This window comes from Caenorhabditis elegans, chromosome IV (genome assembly GCF_000002985.6).
Source record: "Caenorhabditis elegans chromosome IV".
Lineage (NCBI taxonomy): Eukaryota > Metazoa > Nematoda > Chromadorea > Rhabditida > Rhabditidae > Caenorhabditis > Caenorhabditis elegans.
The window spans coordinates 12,408,911-12,425,041 of record NC_003282.8 but is presented as its reverse complement, the minus strand read 5'-3'; the positions used below and the strand labels follow the sequence as shown (position 1 = coordinate 12,425,041).

General features: G+C 36.4%; 3 protein-coding genes and 11 non-coding genes across 20 annotated transcripts; 6 read left to right on the top strand and 8 right to left on the bottom strand.

Moving 5' to 3' along the window:
• The first annotated feature begins 1,345 nt into the window (after positions 1 to 1,345).
• 21ur-14999 lies at positions 1,346 to 1,366 on the top strand. Its single transcript, NR_056822.1, has one exon.
• A 4,072-nt stretch (positions 1,367 to 5,438) lies between these two features.
• On the bottom strand, positions 5,439 to 5,583 carry F08G5.11. The gene has a single exon (NR_056821.1). It is a non-coding gene; the product is annotated as an Unclassified non-coding RNA F08G5.11 (non-coding RNA).
• An 895-nt stretch (positions 5,584 to 6,478) lies between these two features.
• F08G5.20 lies at positions 6,479 to 6,624 on the top strand. The gene has a single exon (NR_056820.1). It is a non-coding gene; the product is annotated as an Unclassified non-coding RNA F08G5.20 (non-coding RNA).
• A 414-nt stretch (positions 6,625 to 7,038) lies between these two features.
• On the bottom strand, positions 7,039 to 7,128 carry F08G5.18. The gene has a single exon (NR_056819.1). It is a non-coding gene; the product is annotated as an Unclassified non-coding RNA F08G5.18 (non-coding RNA).
• On the top strand, positions 7,044 to 7,116 carry F08G5.t1. Its single transcript has one exon. It is a non-coding gene; the product is annotated as a tRNA-Arg (tRNA).
• A 327-nt stretch (positions 7,129 to 7,455) lies between the features above and the next one.
• On the top strand, positions 7,456 to 12,121 carry F08G5.3 (the record flags this gene model as incomplete). 4 transcript variants are annotated; one of them, NM_001027949.5, is made up of 5 exons in its annotated part: positions 7,462 to 7,553; positions 10,748 to 10,837; positions 11,040 to 11,188; positions 11,241 to 11,297; positions 11,803 to 12,119. In NM_001027949.5, the coding sequence occupies 5 exons, from the start codon at positions 7,545 to 7,547 to the stop codon at positions 11,951 to 11,953; spliced, it is 456 nt and encodes a 151-aa protein (NP_001023120.1). In that variant the 3' UTR covers positions 11,954 to 12,119. The 4 variants fall into 4 exon arrangements, with proteins under 4 accessions (NP_001293958.1, NP_001023120.1, NP_001023121.1 ...); NM_001027950.3 differs by lacking the exon at positions 7,462 to 7,553 and adding an exon at positions 10,261 to 10,444; NM_001307029.2 differs by lacking the exon at positions 11,241 to 11,297 and having other exon boundaries at positions 7,456 to 7,553; positions 11,803 to 12,121.
• Positions 7,717 to 7,868, bottom strand: F08G5.21. Its single transcript, NR_056818.1, has one exon. It is a non-coding gene; the product is annotated as an Unclassified non-coding RNA F08G5.21 (non-coding RNA).
• On the top strand, positions 7,722 to 7,793 carry F08G5.t2. The gene has a single exon. It is a non-coding gene; the product is annotated as a tRNA-Gln (tRNA).
• Positions 8,023 to 8,118, bottom strand: F08G5.15. The gene has a single exon (NR_056817.1). It is a non-coding gene; the product is annotated as an Unclassified non-coding RNA F08G5.15 (non-coding RNA).
• Positions 8,029 to 8,100, top strand: F08G5.t3. Its single transcript has one exon. It is a non-coding gene; the product is annotated as a tRNA-Gln (tRNA).
• F08G5.16 lies at positions 8,336 to 8,479 on the bottom strand. The gene has a single exon (NR_056816.1). It is a non-coding gene; the product is annotated as an Unclassified non-coding RNA F08G5.16 (non-coding RNA).
• Positions 10,507 to 10,655, bottom strand: F08G5.9. Its single transcript, NR_056815.1, has one exon. It is a non-coding gene; the product is annotated as an Unclassified non-coding RNA F08G5.9 (non-coding RNA).
• Positions 12,122 to 12,818: 697 nt separating the features above from the next.
• Positions 12,819 to 14,575, bottom strand: acl-13 (the record flags this gene model as incomplete). Of its 2 annotated transcripts, NM_069969.3 has the most annotated exons (5): positions 12,819 to 13,013; positions 13,063 to 13,492; positions 13,688 to 13,946; positions 14,246 to 14,425; positions 14,472 to 14,575. In NM_069969.3, the coding sequence occupies 5 exons, from the start codon at positions 14,536 to 14,538 to the stop codon at positions 12,858 to 12,860; spliced, it is 1,092 nt and encodes a 363-aa protein (NP_502370.1). The 2 variants fall into 2 exon arrangements, with proteins under 2 accessions (NP_502370.1, NP_001293956.1); NM_001307027.3 differs by lacking the exons at positions 13,688 to 13,946; positions 14,246 to 14,425; positions 14,472 to 14,575 and having other exon boundaries at positions 12,858 to 13,013; positions 13,063 to 13,188.
• On the bottom strand, positions 14,572 to 16,117 carry dsb-1 (Double-Strand Break factor; the record flags this gene model as incomplete). 3 transcript variants are annotated; one of them, NM_001268713.2, is made up of 6 exons in its annotated part: positions 14,572 to 14,792; positions 14,851 to 15,168; positions 15,219 to 15,601; positions 15,650 to 15,816; positions 15,866 to 15,984; positions 16,030 to 16,117. In NM_001268713.2, 6 exons carry the CDS (start codon positions 16,105 to 16,107, stop codon positions 14,700 to 14,702), a joined length of 1,158 nt encoding a protein of 385 aa, NP_001255642.1. The 3 variants fall into 3 exon arrangements, with proteins under 3 accessions (NP_001255642.1, NP_001293955.1, NP_001255643.1); NM_001268714.3 differs by lacking the exon at positions 16,030 to 16,117 and having other exon boundaries at positions 14,700 to 14,792; positions 15,866 to 15,963; NM_001307026.4 differs by lacking the exons at positions 15,866 to 15,984; positions 16,030 to 16,117 and having other exon boundaries at positions 15,650 to 15,815.
• Positions 16,118 to 16,131: the final 14 nt, after the last annotated feature.

The window sequence follows — 16,131 nt, the reverse complement described above, 5'->3', positions numbered from 1 at the left end:
AATGTTTGCGGATGTGCGACAGAAATCGGACTATTTGCTTCATGCGTAGGTGCTACTGATTGCTGACAAAGTTCTACCGAAAGTTTTTTTTAGCGTGAGGCAGAATGCTACTAAAATTTACAGAGTTGTATTAGCAAGCTGGCAAATTTCTGTTAAATTTTTTTGAAAAGACTTGCGGCAGAAAGTAGACAACTTTCGGTATACAATTGTCATTTTTTATCACGTGGCACATTAATTTGTCACCTACGACGTCACAACTCGGAAAACCACCGCGACTTTTTGCATCGCTTTTTCAACTTTTTGAATAGGCGCACAAAAAAGCTGGCAACTTGCTAGAAGAAGCCTAAAATTTTCCAGAGTCCTGAGAAAGACCAAGACTATTCTATTGAGATATTCGGATTACTTTTCAATCAAAAATACCCAAAATGTTTTTAAAATCTTCTTTTAACAAAAAAAAGCTTCTTTGAAGAGTCGAACATTTCTACCGTAACCTACACATATTTTCCCCATTATTCATGTGTTCAATTCCAAAATTTAACGTTTTCCCATACGTATATACATTTCCGTATCTATTTTTTGACTGGAAACAACCGGATGTGGTCCACATAAATCCAGCTCCTCTTTCTCTCTCTCTTCTCTATTTCTTCATTCTCTCGTTCAATCCCCTCTCGCTGGCCCCATGAAGCCATTATTGAGGAAAACGAGAATGGGAAGGAAACGATAAAGGATGAGTGTTCGTAGTCGAGTGAAAAAAGGAATGAGAGAGGATACTCGAATTAACTCACTCTGGGTCGGCTTCAAAGTGAGTTTTTTATTGACGCCGAGATGGGATTGAATCAGTTTTGGTTCAGCATGTTGCCATTTAGACCAGAACAAACAAATTTCGAATTTGCTAATCAAATCTACTCGGAAAAAGGGAAAAAACTTGGCATGGAATACACCAAGACTTTTACTCTACTATATATCTATATCTATGTTCTCCTTGGAGTTATCTTTTTGGTTCTAACTACAAAAAATTGAAAAAAAAATTGCGCTGGTGGATGATATTTTGACGTGTTTCTAGATTTGAAAAATCAAATTTTTAAAAAAATTTGATGAATTGAAATTGTTGGAAATAGTGGAAAATTTATTTTATTAGAATATCTAGAATTCGATCTCCAAAAAAATTCTAGACAACAATTCAGTCTTAGGCTTTATTTTTGATCGCTAAGAAAACTATAATTTGTATATTTTTACATCGCAAAAAATACAAAAATATATCGAAGTATCACTTTTGCATGAAAGCAACAAAATCATGGCAGTTTTACGATCGTATTATTTTTTATTTTAAAAAATCATACATCATTCGTTCCCGAAAAAAACACAAAAAAGTAGGGCAAAAATTTGTAGAAAACTAATTTCGAAATGGTGCATCTTCGAAATTATCAACAAGATCAAACTTCAAAAAAATTTCGATGGCACGATACGAAATGATCAGTTTGCTTATCAACAAAATTGTTGCAAAATGTTTGTCTCGTCATTGCACTTTATATGAACTTTTAACCAGATTTAATAAATTTAAATATTCTCATGGAAATCTAGAAAAACCACGTAATGTGAGAATATTGAGCTACTGTCTACCAATAAATTTGATAACAAGGTTCAAAGGCGTAAACTGATAAACCGTGCTTTTTGTAGCCGATCTTTTTAAAATTCTGTTGAATTCATTGGATATGTGCTTTGATTCTATAAAGCTGGTAAGTAAAAACCTATTTCTCATCTACGTTGAGTAAAATTGATAATAGGTCCCGCCACGAAAACTTAGACTAGCACGAAGAGCTTAATAAGTTCGCGCGCTAGTGAAACATGTTCTGGCCAATGAGTGATGGGAGAACAGCAGGGCTAGCTTCGTTGATTGGTCGGCAGGGGCTAACTCCTGCCTACCTGAACAACTCCTAATTTTTGAAATTAAACGTCAACTCCGATGTTTCTGAAGTTGAATTTTTTTTTGGAAGATCAGCTAATACTTTGACAATAGGCAGCCCTGTCGGTACAAGGTAGACGCAGGTGGCTCTAAAAGCAGGTAAGTATCGTGCGGCAAATACTCATTGACTCCAAAATCATTGACTACCTGTTCTCATTGACTACCCTTGCTCTTTGCCTACCTCTTTCTCATTGACTACCTGTGCTCATTGCCTACTCTTTCTCATTGCCTACTCTTTGCTCATTGTCTACTCGTTTTCTTCATCAGTCAAGAGGCACGTACAAGGACCATACTCCAAGAATACATCAAAGGCAACAATTGTCGGAGTCAATCACTCGTTTTCGGCTTTTGAGCATATAGGAACATGACGCCGTAGTATCAGACGTGTCAGACAAGGATGCACTGGAGTTGATGGTGGTTTTCGATCTAAAAATGAAATAACCTCCAAAACTCTCTGAACTGAGTATTTTCAAACTGGCGTATCTCAAAAAAATACATATCTGGAAAACAAATGTCTAACTAACAAAATGATCAGAACTATTTTTTCTTCCTAATTCAATAGTTTTTATTTCAATACACCAACTTTTTGTAGAGTTACACGGAGTCAAAACCATTTTTCCAAAATTCACAAAAAGTTTTTAAAACTCTTTTGTTGTACCCTTTATAACTCAACTTTCATTGAATTTCAGAAGATAAATTTTGTTGAATAGTGAGTGAAAAATATTTTTCCACATTTTACCAGTTTCAAGTTTTCGGATATTTTCATGTTCCGCCAAGTTACAGACAGTTTTTCAAAAAAATCCAATTTCGCTTGTAAAAATCTTCATATTCAACGTATCGACTTGAAATTTTGAAAAATGATCACTTTTTTGAGGTCTCTACAATGTCCTAAAAAATCTTTCAAAAAACACTGTCCATCTCCAAAATCGTCCTCCGCTCCAAAATAAGAAATCGGACTTTTGCTTCTCGAGAAATGGACGAAAAAAATCAAAATGCGATTTTTGGGTCGAAAAAAATATTTTTAGAAAGCTGAGAACACGCTATTAACGAATTTCATATTCATTTCAGGTGATTCCTTTTCTGAAATGACCTAAAAATTAAACAAAAAGAACATATTTTTAATTCTCACGTGTAATTATTTGGTAATTTGCTCAGTGTTTCAATTGTTTTAAACGAGTAGACAATGAGCAAAGAGTAGGCAATGAGAAAGAGTAGGCAATGAGCACAGGTAGTCAATGAGAAAGAGGTAGGCAAAGAGCAAGGGTAGTCAATGAGAACAGGTAGTCAATGATTTTGGAGTCAATGAGTATTTGCCGCACGATACTTACCTGCTTTTAGAGCCACCTGCGTCTACCTTGTACCGACAGGGCTGCCTATTGTCAAAGTATTAGCTGATCTTCCAAAAAAAAATTCAACTTCAGAAACATCGGAGTTGACGTTTAATTTCAAAAATTAGGAGTTGTTCAGGTAGGCAGGAGTTAGCCCCTGCCGACCAATCAACGAAGCTAGCCCTGCTGTTCTCCCATCACTCATTGGCCAGAACATGTTTCACTAGCGCGCGAACTTATTAAGCTCTTCGTGCTAGTCTAAGTTTTCGTGGCGGGACCTATTATCAATTTTACTCAACGTAGATGAGAAATAGGTTTTTACTTACCAGCTTTATAGAATCAAAGCACATATCCAATGAATTCAACAGAATTTTAAAAAGATCGGCTACAAAAAGCACGGTTTATCAGTTTACGCCTTTGAACCTTGTTATCAAATTTATTGGTAGACAGTAGCTCAATATTCTCACATTACGTGGTTTTTCTAGATTTCCATGAGAATATTTAAATTTATTAAATCTGGTTAAAAGTTCATATAAAGTGCAATGACGAGACAAACATTTTGCAACAATTTTGTTGATAAGCAAACTGATCATTTCGTATCGTGCCATCGAAATTTTTTTGAAGTTTGATCTTGTTGATAATTTCGAAGATGCACCATTTCGAAATTAGTAGGCAATGAGAACAGGAAGGCAATGAGCACAGGTAGTCAATGAGAAAGAGGTAGGCAAAGAGCAAGGGTAGTCAATGAGCAAGGGTAGGCAATGAGAACAGGTAGTCAATGATTTTGGAGTCAATGAGTATTTGCCGTATCGTGCGCCTACACTAGAGACTTAGAATCAGTTTTATTGTTGTGTCTGATTTACATTGGCTCCAATTTTTTTAAACTTTTTCAAAAAAAATGGATTGGCTAATAACTTTTTTTTTCCAATTTTTCTCTAAAATTATTATCAAAAACTTACAGTAACCACTCAAAATGACACCGATGTTCAAAATAATTTGAATAAATAGATAAAGCCGCGTGCAAAGAATACCAATGAAACACACACACAAAAGAACCAACAAAAAGTGATAAATTCATTGATAGCTTATCTTTCTCTCTCTCTTACATTCCATCGTCTCCTCGTTCAATCTTATCTCTCGGCAATTGTTGTGTCCGAGCAACTGAGAATACGGTCATTTTGAGTACAATTATTCTGGAAGAAATGTCTGTGAAACTTTTGAAAAGAAAAATGGAATAGGAAGGAGTTGGGTCGGAAAAATGGAAGACGAAATTCAATTTGTAGGTGATCATCATGCTTCGGCTCGTTCTGAGGTTGTTTTTCTATGTTTTCTTTTTTTTTGGTCTTGAGTCTTGGGAATTTTTTTTCGGTATTCAGTTCAATTTTGGAATTTTTATTTTAACCATTGTTAGGTGAATCCCATTTTGAATGCTAGCAAATAAATGTTCTCTTTCCGCCAAAAAAAGTGTTCCCTCGGAACTTTTTTCTAGTTCCAAAGCACTCTTAATTCAAAATGTATGAGAGAGAGACAACTGGTGTGAAATTCTATTCAATATGTAGAATGGAATAAAAAAAATAAATAATTGAATTGGAGAAATACACATTCAATTGACATTCAATGAAGGCAGGAACCATTTTATATGATGACGAAATTAATTTCTTAATTTGCAGAGAAAAAAGTGCTTTTGTTCCTTTTTAAGCAATACTCTATTTATATTACGGGAACCCAAAATGTTTTGAATGCGTATTGTGCATCATACTTGAGTAATTTACAGAATTACTGTAGTTTCCGCTACGAGATATTTTGCGCGTCAAATATGTTGCGCAGTACGCTTTCGCAGAATTTTGTGTTCCTGTAATATGTTCTACTTGGAATTTTTGATTGGAAATGTTGGTCAGCGTACTTTTGGAGCTACAGTAACAATTTTTCTTTAATTTAATGATTCATTTTTCATAAATGGGAAGTTTTTAAAAAATATTCCCAACATTTTTTTACTGAACCTAAAACCTTTTTCATATGAAATTTGAAATTTCATGTTATTTTTATTTTTAAAACCACTTTGTCAAATATCTCGAAAAACTTATCTATCTTCGTTTCATGTTTTTTCCTTCTTCTTCCAGCTCATTCTGATGCCCGGAAGGCAAATATTTTGATAGATTTTCCCATGTGTCCGTGTTTTTTTTGTCTTTTTTCTTTCACCAACTTTGACAAATCTCTATCTTTTTCCACTCGGTTCCGCATGACGGGCGGCGCGGAAATTTGATTTTTGAATTTCCGAAATCCGTTTCTTTTTCCTTTTTTCTTGTCCACCCCCAACAAATTCCGAGTCTTCTTGTTTTTTTTTTGCGGCCCCCCGTACATTTAGAGTTGCACGATTTTACTATTTTCTGGCGTAATATTGTAGTTTCCAATCGCCTATGAATTTGCTGAACGATCTTCTTACGGCTATTTTAGTTGTAATATCTTGAGCTATGTCGGACCTCAATAGTAGGCTGGCGCGAAAAACAAATTAAAAGCGAAGTTTATTTGTTCAGCATTTTTGAAACAAGCGAAAAGAAAATATTGGCTGTCATAATTTCAGTTATTTTTCAACTTCCAATTTTCAATATTTAATCATATATGTACTTATTTTTATCAGTGAAGTAAAATTCCAAAAAGTTGAAAAAAATAAATTAATTGAAATTAAATTAAAAATACATATTACAGTACTTTTCAAATACTTCGCTACTTGGCATTAAAACACTCGACCAACGACCTTTTTCCAATTTGAATCTGTAAAAACTGTTTAAAAGTATTTTGGAAGAGTTTTCTGTAGTTTGGAGCATGCATTTTTCGAAAAATCTAGCTATAAGTGTATATCGCTATTTGTAACTTCTGGAACACATGCTGAAAGGCGTACTTGGATAGGTCTCGCCACGTAAAAATGGTTTATGGTAGCACCTTTCTACATTAAAAAAAAAGATTTTTGTAGATAATATCGGTATTAATATGATATTTCTTCAAAAAATAGAGACCAAACCGAATAAATTTAAACGCGTTTCAGAACATTGTGAATCAAATTTCAAACACCAAATTGGAATTGGAATATTGGAATAAATAATAAATATAATTCAAAACTTTCTCTTTCTTTTTTCTTCATTTTTCTAATTCATCATTGTGAATGCAAGTGCCGGAAGAGAGTTGCCCCATGTAGATGACATGACATGAAATTCGATGCGACGGTGAATTTTCTCGCATGCATATACATCTAAGCACACCTTCCCTTTTTTAGTCGGGTCCATTCCGTTTTTTATTTATTTCTTATTCTTCTTTTTCTGTCAAAATGTTTCCACGTTGCTATGTAATTTCGTCGACTTTTAGAGCACCCCATCAGATATCCTTTTTCTTTCGTTTTTATCCTTCTTTTTCTTCTTTTTTTCACTGCTTTATTTGTTTACACCGGATTACACTTTCCAATAGTGAAGATGAAATTTCACGTTTCAAATTTACAAGAGAGTGTAATCTTTAACGTACACGCTCCAGGTTTTCTCCAGATGCTTTACCCACAATTCTCGTATTTTTGAAGCAAATTAGCAGCTCCTCCTTCCAGCAATTTCTCCTAAGAGAGAGCATTAAGATTCTCACACTGCCTCTTGAGCTTCCGAAATTAGATTATCTTTCCGTCCAATGTTTCTAAATTTGACGATTCTTTGCGTCTAGTGCACTGCAAACTTTCTTTACTCATAAAGAACAACAAAATGATTGTGAAACATGGCCGCGTGGCGCAATGGATAACGCGTCTGCCTACGGAGCAGAAGATTGCAGGTTCGAATCCTGCCGTGGTCGAAACTTTTTTTCAAATTATTTTCTTTAGAAAACGTCATTAGTACTTTCCGGTCATCTATCCGCTTTCTTTACACATCTTACAACAATAAATAACGATGACGATATGGTTGCATAATTTTTCATTTCAGCTCGAGCTTTTTCACTTGTTTCCGCTTCAATTTCAGTTGAACAGCTGACGATGACTGTCGGTTCATCTCTCTTTTTCTCTCATTGTCACTTGAGGACCCAAAAATTTAACGGGGATTCATTGGGTGCCTGGCTTTTTCAAACAAAGCAAAGACCTTTTCTTGTTTTATAAACTCACTTGTCTCTATTCTCTTGTTATTCTATCTATTATTTTTTCAGATTTTGACTTCTGATGAAACGGTTTCTCTGCTAACATTTAACAAGTTGAGAAGACAGTGAAAGAAGTGCAATCGACTTCAAAAATGCCAGAGGTAAGTATTTCTATAGGTCTTAGTGGCTTAAATCTGTCAACTCAAATCAACGAAGACACCTATTGTCGAACGGAACGTACATAGCGTGCGCTATTTTATGTTTATTCACTCGGTGTCCGCAACATTGACCGCAGCGGCGTATACGCCAGTGAGCTTCGATGCGTCGTCGGTTCCATGGTGTAGCGGTTAGCACTCAGGACTTTGAATCCTGCGACCCGAGTTCAAATCTCGGTGGAACCTATGGTTTTTGCAGAATTTCAGTCTAGTCAAATTTTAAAACGGGCTCGAAATGTACTTTTTTGTTTGAAAAATGTGTTGAGGAATTGTTTAGACTACCGATAATCTCCAAATGTTTATCGTTCCCCGTTTTTTGTCTGCGTTCTCGTTCTCAAAATTAGTCTTTATTCCCGACAAGTTCCACAGGCCGCTGGCCGACTAGGCAGACTTGAAAGCAAATATTTTTCCTACAACCGTCGGTTCCATGGTGTAGCGGTTAGCACTCAGGACTCTGAATCCTGCGACCCGAGTTCAAATCTCGGTGGGACCTATCGTTTTTGTTTTTCTATTCTGCAAATGAAATGCGATATCGTCAAAACACTACTTTTGCAGTATTTTCTTAGAAAAGAAGACACCACGACGATAATGTTACTTGTTGAATACAACACCACCCTCACAATCTTTATATGTCACTGTTATGTTCGGTTTCCCGCCTTACCACCGTTTGCTATTTTAGTTGACATATCTTTTGAGGCACGAAAGGAAAAAATGAAGGAAAATGAGAAATGTAACCCTTGGGAGTCGAATGTGACACACTGTTTAAAGAAAAAAAGCATTCTGAACTCCTCCCGCGTATGCTAATCACACATCGGACGGATGTGCTCGTAGAGCAAGTCAACGACATCAAGTCAGTCACAATGAGATTTCTTTTCTGCCTGCTTGTTTACTTTTGGTACTGGTAGACGGGTCATTTCAAAAGATCATGATATCCTACAGTATTCTTCACCGCACACATTTTATCTCATTGCTTTACATCCGGTTTTTCAATTTCTTGGTTTTTAAAAATTAGTTAACTTTTCCAGTTTAAATGTTGCTTCTTTACCAATCAATCGGATAAATCAGAACTTAAAGCACGAAAGTTGCTGTCGGATAAGTATTTGAGATTTTTAAGTACCGAATTTAAAAGTTTAGTAGATCAATTCGGTGATTTAGCTTAAAATGGTAGAAAACGGGCAATACAGACCGAATAAACTAAACAATTTATGGTCTGTTTCTAAATTTTCTTTGAATGGATTTTTTTTTCAATTTTTGCCAAAATTGGCAAACGTTGTTTCAAATCAAATTTAAAAAATCTAGGACTTAAGTTTTTTTGGCAACTACCCAGAAATATTCAAAGATCACATAATTCCTTTAAAAAAAAACAACCGAAAGAGCTCAAAGTACAGTAACGTGCCCAACGTTGCTCTTTGCTTTCAAGACCTTTTCGAGTTCATATTCATCAATTCTCTAAATCCCACTCACTTTTGCCACCCACTTGCTTATTTTTGGTTTATTTTTCTTCTTTCCTCGTGAGTGAAGTTGTAAGTCATATTTCTCAAAATAAGTTTACTTGAAAACTGCTAATCCTGAAAAACCCCAGCATTCTCGATGGTGGAAAATGCTGAAAGTTTAACAAAAAAATAAATGTATTTTCTTTCCAAAAAAAATCAGCATTGCCTTCTCGATTCATCTTCTTTCTTTTCTTCCGTTCTTCTCCTTCTTTTCCCTCCAACAAAAATTGTTTCCTGTGTGTTTCTGACAGATGCTCCGAGAGTGAGAAAAGAGCACAAAAACATGATATATCAAAACATGGCGATGTAGAAAAAGAAACAAATTGGCACCCCCTTTTTCGAGGATTCTCATCTTTTAAATTCTATTTCTGTCTGCCCATTCAACGTTTTCTGGTGATTTGATTCTACACAAAAATCACATTTCAAATGGTCTTTAGTAGATACACTCAAAATAAAAAACTGAGTGGCGTGTACGCAGTTTTTTTTTTATTTTGAGTGTAATCTTGGATTTTTTACAAACGTGCTTTAACCGCCTGTTCCAAGAATTTTTTTTGAAAAATTGGAGTGCCGAGTGGTTAAAAAATCAACCAAATTTTTCCATTTTCCCGCAAAAAATATTGTTGGCAGTCTTGAAGCGATGGAAATTTTAAGTATCCATGCCTTCCTTATGCCTGCCTACCTCCCATTTTCTTTCTCTGCAAACTCACGAATTTCTCAATTCGATTAATTTGTTGGATATTCGGAAGAACAATTTCCGTATTGCAATTGAAGCAAGCAGTAGTCTCACGTGTAGGCGTAAGGCAGGTCACCTTGAAGGTAGGCAGGAAATGATGTTATACTTATACGGATACTAGCAAATATAGATCTGCTCTATCGAAGCTTGGCCAGTAGAAACTTTTTCAGATTTATTAGATTCCAAAAATATTATTTAACAACTTTTAACTCATTCTTAAACGAACACATAAAGAAATGTTCGTACCTTCAAACCACAAACTCTTACCCGGAAACACGTGAGCCCCCCAGCCACCCGTTGTTGCAATCGAAACCAAGCACGGAAGTCTCGTTTTCCTGAACCTTTGATATTTTTCATATTAACCCCCTTTTCTGCCCATTTTTCTCTTTTCTTTCTGAAATTGAATGAAAAGAACATCATGTTCTTTAGATCTTGATTCAATTGTTCCTTCGGCTTCTTCACTTTTATCCAATTTTTTCACTCACTATTCGAGAATGTCCTATCAACATGAAGTCGTCAAGTATGCCCCAACTGAAGACAACGAAATTCATGCATTGATACGTGGCAAACCGTCATTCTGTAAAGCTAATATTCGAGTTAATACACAGCAGGTAAATGCTGTCAAGTTTCGGAGAATTTAAGCATTCTTCGCAGGCACAAAAATGCCTACCTACTTTAGCTTTTCAGACTATTTAAGTATGGTTTGTATATATGTAGGTAGGCATTGCAATGCCTATTCAAAACTTAAGACTGTCTTCGAGTTATTTTATCAGCCGTTCAGTGAATACTTGACGCATAAAACTAGAGAATTGCTGAAATATTTGTTGAAAAAGATGTATCTACATGATTTGAGTTGACAGGTTAAAAATTCAGGAAATGTTTGCTAACCCCTTCTCTAATATCCCAAATTTCAGTTCCAAGAGAGACTTACCTACCTTGACAAACGATATGATCATCTTCGGAAAATGACACATTCACTGAGAAAGAAAGTTAATGAACTTGAGGTACGGTTGGTTTTTAAAAATATTTGAAGAATAGACTCTTCCAAATTAAGTTTGTTTAAAAATTCCAAAGAGTTGAAATACAACCTCAACTTGGGTTGTATTTCAACTCGAAGGGCCTTAAGCTTAAGACTAAGCCGAAGCCTTATCCTAAGCATTAGCCTAAGTTTAAGCCTAAGATAAATTTTTAAAAATCAAATTCCAGGACATAATGCGATTGGACAATGACGAGGAGAACATGGATACCATTCAAAAGTTATTGGACGAAATCAAACGAGAAAAACAATTGATGCGTGACGAGGCACATATAATCAAAGGAGAACTATCAAAAACCATGTATAATGAGGATTTAAGGTTAGCTATTTCGTTTTCTGATCCTTGAGTGTTTACCGGGTTAATCTAACAGATCAAAAATTCTAAACTTCATCGATCAGTTTGAGTGTTTCTGGTATGATGACAACGAGTAGGTTTATTCAATTTTCAAATTGTTGGTTATTTCACTTTTTGCTTCTCGTGACGTATGGCACCCGCAAACCCCTCAGTTGTCAATAGAGCGCACTGTAAAATGCTGATTGATTACGGAAGAATGCACAGGTTAAGCTTGTCAGCCTGCCTGCTTCGTGCCTGTCTTTCGCCTATGTTCTTAACTTTGGCGTGAGCTCCTGTGTTTGGTATTCTCGGGGTTTACGAACCTTCACATTAAAAGAAACTTTTTGAAAGTTCAGAGTAAAAAAATCATTGACAGTCGGCATGTGTGTAGGCACGATGTAGGCCTTGTAGGCGGCAGGTTTTCAACAATATCAAACTGCAGAAATCATTGACAAAAAACCAGAAACTATCAGATTTCCCATGCTTCACCTCTTTTCAAACTTCATGCACAATTCCTATATTTTGCACGAATTGCAGCTTTTTCTTGCATGTTTTCAAGCTTAATTATTTTTGTTCAACAAATTAGTTCCAATTTTCAGACGTAGATTGGCTGGCGAATGGAAGAAAATTGACGCAGACAGAAAAAGCTCTGCGGCCGAATCCGAAGCTTCTTCGTCAATGATTGGTGATGATGACACCCCGTCAACGTCTTCAGATGGACACAAACCGTATCGGGAGACCAGCATGTGAATAATGAGGGAAATTTTATCGAAAATAATTTGTATATTGAAGTTTGAAACTTGTTCCAAATATCTCTCCCAGTATATTATTTACATCGATTCTTTTGTTTTTTTTTTGTAGTTTGTTCGCTCAAGGGTAACTCGTTCAAAATGCAATAAAGTTTAGTTGATTTTAAGAAATTTTTAAAGCTAACAAAAATTAATTGTCAAGAGGCCGGTGGATTCAAGGGTGTAAAAAATTTCCGACAATTTCGGCACTTGCCGGTTTTGTGAATTTACGGCAAATTGGTAATTTCGGCATTTGCCGGTTTTGTGAATTTACGGCAATCTGCAATTTCGGCACTTGCCGGTTTTGGAAATTTCCGGCAATTTCGGCACTTGCCGGTTTTGTGAATTTACGGCAATTGGCAATTTCGGCACTTGCCGGTTTTGTGAATTTCCTGCAATCTGCAATTTCGGCCATTGATGGTTTTGTGAATTTACGGCCCTTGCCGGTTTTGGAAATTTCCGGCAATTTCGGCACTTGCCGGTTTTGGAAATTTCCGGCAATCTGCAATTCCTGCACTTGCCGGTTTTGTGATTTACAGCAATTGGCAATTTCGGTACTTGCCGGTTTTGTGAATTTAGGGCAATTGGCAATTTCGACACTTGCCAGTTGTGAAAATTTCCGACAATTTCGGCACTTGCCGGTTTTGTGAATTTAAGACACTTGCCGGTTTTGGAAATTTCCGGCAATTTTGACACTTGCCGGTTTTGTGAATTTCCTGCAATCTGTAAGTTGCGGGTTTTGGTTACTTGCTTTGGTTACTTGCGGGTTTTGGAAATTGCCATGCACCCATGGGTGGAATGTTCTTTCTGTGCAACAAAACAATCAATTTTTCTCAAATTCACTTCATTCAAAAGTCCAATTGATTCTAATAAACGAACGATAGAAGAAAAATCACGAGTAGTGCAAAAAGGCCCATTATAAGAATATGGAATCCAATAAGAATCATGTCAGATGGGAATTGAGCTTCTTTTGATTCCGATGAGAAACTTCCAGTTTTGTAGTACGACTCCAATAGCTTATCCTGAAAATAGATTGAAACTTTATTTATATTCTAAAAACGAAAGCCCTACCTTCTTCTGATACCGATCAAACAAGAAATTTTTGAGTTCTTCTTCATCTTTCCACTTGGGATCCATTTTAAAGATCTCATAATGAATCGCAAAGGGTTTTCCACCACCATTCCGCCACGCTGACATGAAAATTTCATTTAATGGAAGAATATTTCCATCTGGATAACCAAGAGTAACATCAACCAGATATTCGAGTGGTGGTCCTTTTCCATTATTTGATTTCAATGGATTATTTGGATCTGGTCCAAGAACTTTGATAGCACTCAGAGCAGCGCCAAGACGTGGATACGCACAATTCGTGAGTGGAGGCAATCCTCTTTTCTTCTCGAATTCAGAATTTCGCTTTTGGATGAGAAAAAGTCGAGATCCTTCTGGATAAAGACAAAGCCAACGGAGGTCTACTTCGTGATAGATACGGTCAAAGTGGCGTCTAAAAATCATTGATGAAATATTTTTGAAAAAAAAGCTAAGAAAAAGCACTCCTAAATACTACCCAGAAGCGAAATTCCCTTTTTTGAGCAAAAAAGTTCCAAAAATCGGAAAATTTGAAACTTAAAAAAGTCTAAATTCTTGATCTATTTTTGGCACGTCTTTCGTAAAAAAAATTTCTGAATCTTTTGATTACCTCAAACTGTGCAATGTCTGTGCTCTCTTGTGCGGTGGAACAGAATCAATAAAATAATTGCCATAACTACTCCAAAGCCATCCGAGAGGACTGTAAATCCACATATTGTAGATCACAAAGATCCATCGACCAACTGCATTAACTCCAAATGAATCAGCAGCAGTCATGAATATGAAGTGATCGAATAGACCGAGATGATTTGGAAGCAGTAATGCGCGACAATCAGTTAGTCTTTCAAGGCCGTCACCAGACATCATTACTGAAATTTTGAATTTGATTTTATGCCAAAAAGTTGCAATGCAATTAAACAATTTTTCATCAAATCGAAGGTCCTGGCGCGAGCGAAACTTTCCAGGTATCGTACTTCTTCATTTATATTAACTTGAAGACGAACGGGCTCGCTCAATTGGGTCTCGTTGCGAAATGCTTTTTTTAGAAACATTTTCTTTGTTTAATGTTTCTGCGGCGAGACCTGCCCGAATAAAAAACATTTGAAAAATTGCGAGGTACGGTAGAGAAAAAGTTTCGCTCGTGCCAGGACCTTGGTTCGCCATTTACCTTTGATTCCAGTAATTCTGACACAAGTTATAAATTGAAGATTTCCAGCACGAGCCATAATTTTCATCACAAATTTTCGAAATTCGGTGCTGAAAAGCATGATAGGTGCCGCTGTGTAGAAGAAGCATAAGAAAACAATTGGGCATATGAAAGCAGTGACTATTCCAGCATAGACTAACACTGAAAACGTCTCCTTTTAACATTTTAAAAATCGCGCGAAACTTACAAATACACGAGATAACATTGTCGATTAGAGTCCATCCCTGCTTTTTATTGTCATTTTCGGCTTCCATTATTCGACATGAGTGTTTTTTTCGAAATTCTAGTAAAATTATTCCAACTTTTATTAGCAATAAAAAGAACAATAAAATGTCACGTGAGAAAATGAAATTTAGAAATATTTTGCATTGAACATGATATGATGATACAGAAGATCGTGCAGAAGGTGATTCGCCTAAAATTCCATATCAGAAGTTTGTTGGACGATAGCTGGGGGACCGATTTTTGATGACGAGCTGGGAGCAGTGCGTTGGTGATCCTTGACTTTCTGTAAATTATGTTTTGAAGTCGGTCAATTTTATTATTATTTAACAAATGAAACTTACTTTGTAAAATGCATCAAATTCGTCATTTGGAAGTTTTCGAATTTCAGATCGCATCATTCCAACCAATCTCGCCATTTTTGAATCACTCATAACTCTCTTTATGTATCTCCTCAGGAAAGCAGGATCGTCGAAACGTTCATCAACATATTGTTTATCTGTTTGAACGCATTTGTCCGCAGTTTGCTTGATTTGAGGAGCCACAGTCACCGGATTGAGTTGATCTATCTGGATATCATTGGCAGAGGGTGGGCTGTGAAAATCCGGAAATGAAGGTGCGTTTGCGGGACTGGAGGACAATTGAGAAGAGTGTGATGAACTCTGAAAATTAATTTAATAGGGTGGGATATTCCAGTTAATTTTCAATTTACCTGCGAAAATCCGGAAAATGACGAACTGTGCGATGGGCTGGGACACGGAAATTGCAAAGAATGGTTCGAATTTGGCGAAAATCCAGAAAATGGTGAATCATCGTGGAGAACGCTGTAAGCCGAGCCAATCGATGAACTAACAGTGCTGGCACTCGACGCTGGCCTATTGTAAGGATTGTAGACTGGCTGTGAGAAGAATTCATTTGCTGTGAGTGCTGGCATCCGGGAACTTTCACCAATGTTGGTGGAATACGTATGTGATAAGTTTCTTGCCGCGGATTTCTTCACCGAGCCACCAATATCAATATCGCATGGTTGGGAGAAGGATGTCGGCTGTGATGACGATCCTCCCTTCCGTTTCTCGACACTGTTGTACCACACATCTATAATTCAAAAATGAAACTTGAAACTATTAAAAGAATAAAGAATACCGGTATTTGTGGATGAGCGATTCAAATGATCCTTAACTGGAGTCTCCGAAATATAAGCAAATTTTCTGACAGTTGACAGAAAATTCTCCCGATCTTCGCCACGAAGAGTTAATCGGAAACCTTGAGCCTGGTTGTTTACAATCACGAACAAATTTGTGTTCTTCATTCTGAAAACCGGGCAATTTGACTTTAATTTCTCAAACAACAAAGACTCACTTCAAACTCGGATACCTAGAAACTTCCATGTTACAATAAACGGTCTCGATCGGCTCGACTCCATGAATAACCGTCAGCTTCCTGCTATTCACCTCCATAACAACGCGAATATCTTTGCCCTGCAAATTTAACTTTTCGATACAGAATTCATCTATTTTTAAAACCTCTTGTCGATTACCGCTTCCTCTCAATTGCTTATACTTTATGATCGGCCACTGGAGTGTCTGCAATTCAGGAAACATACTGAAGAGACTGCAAAAACATAA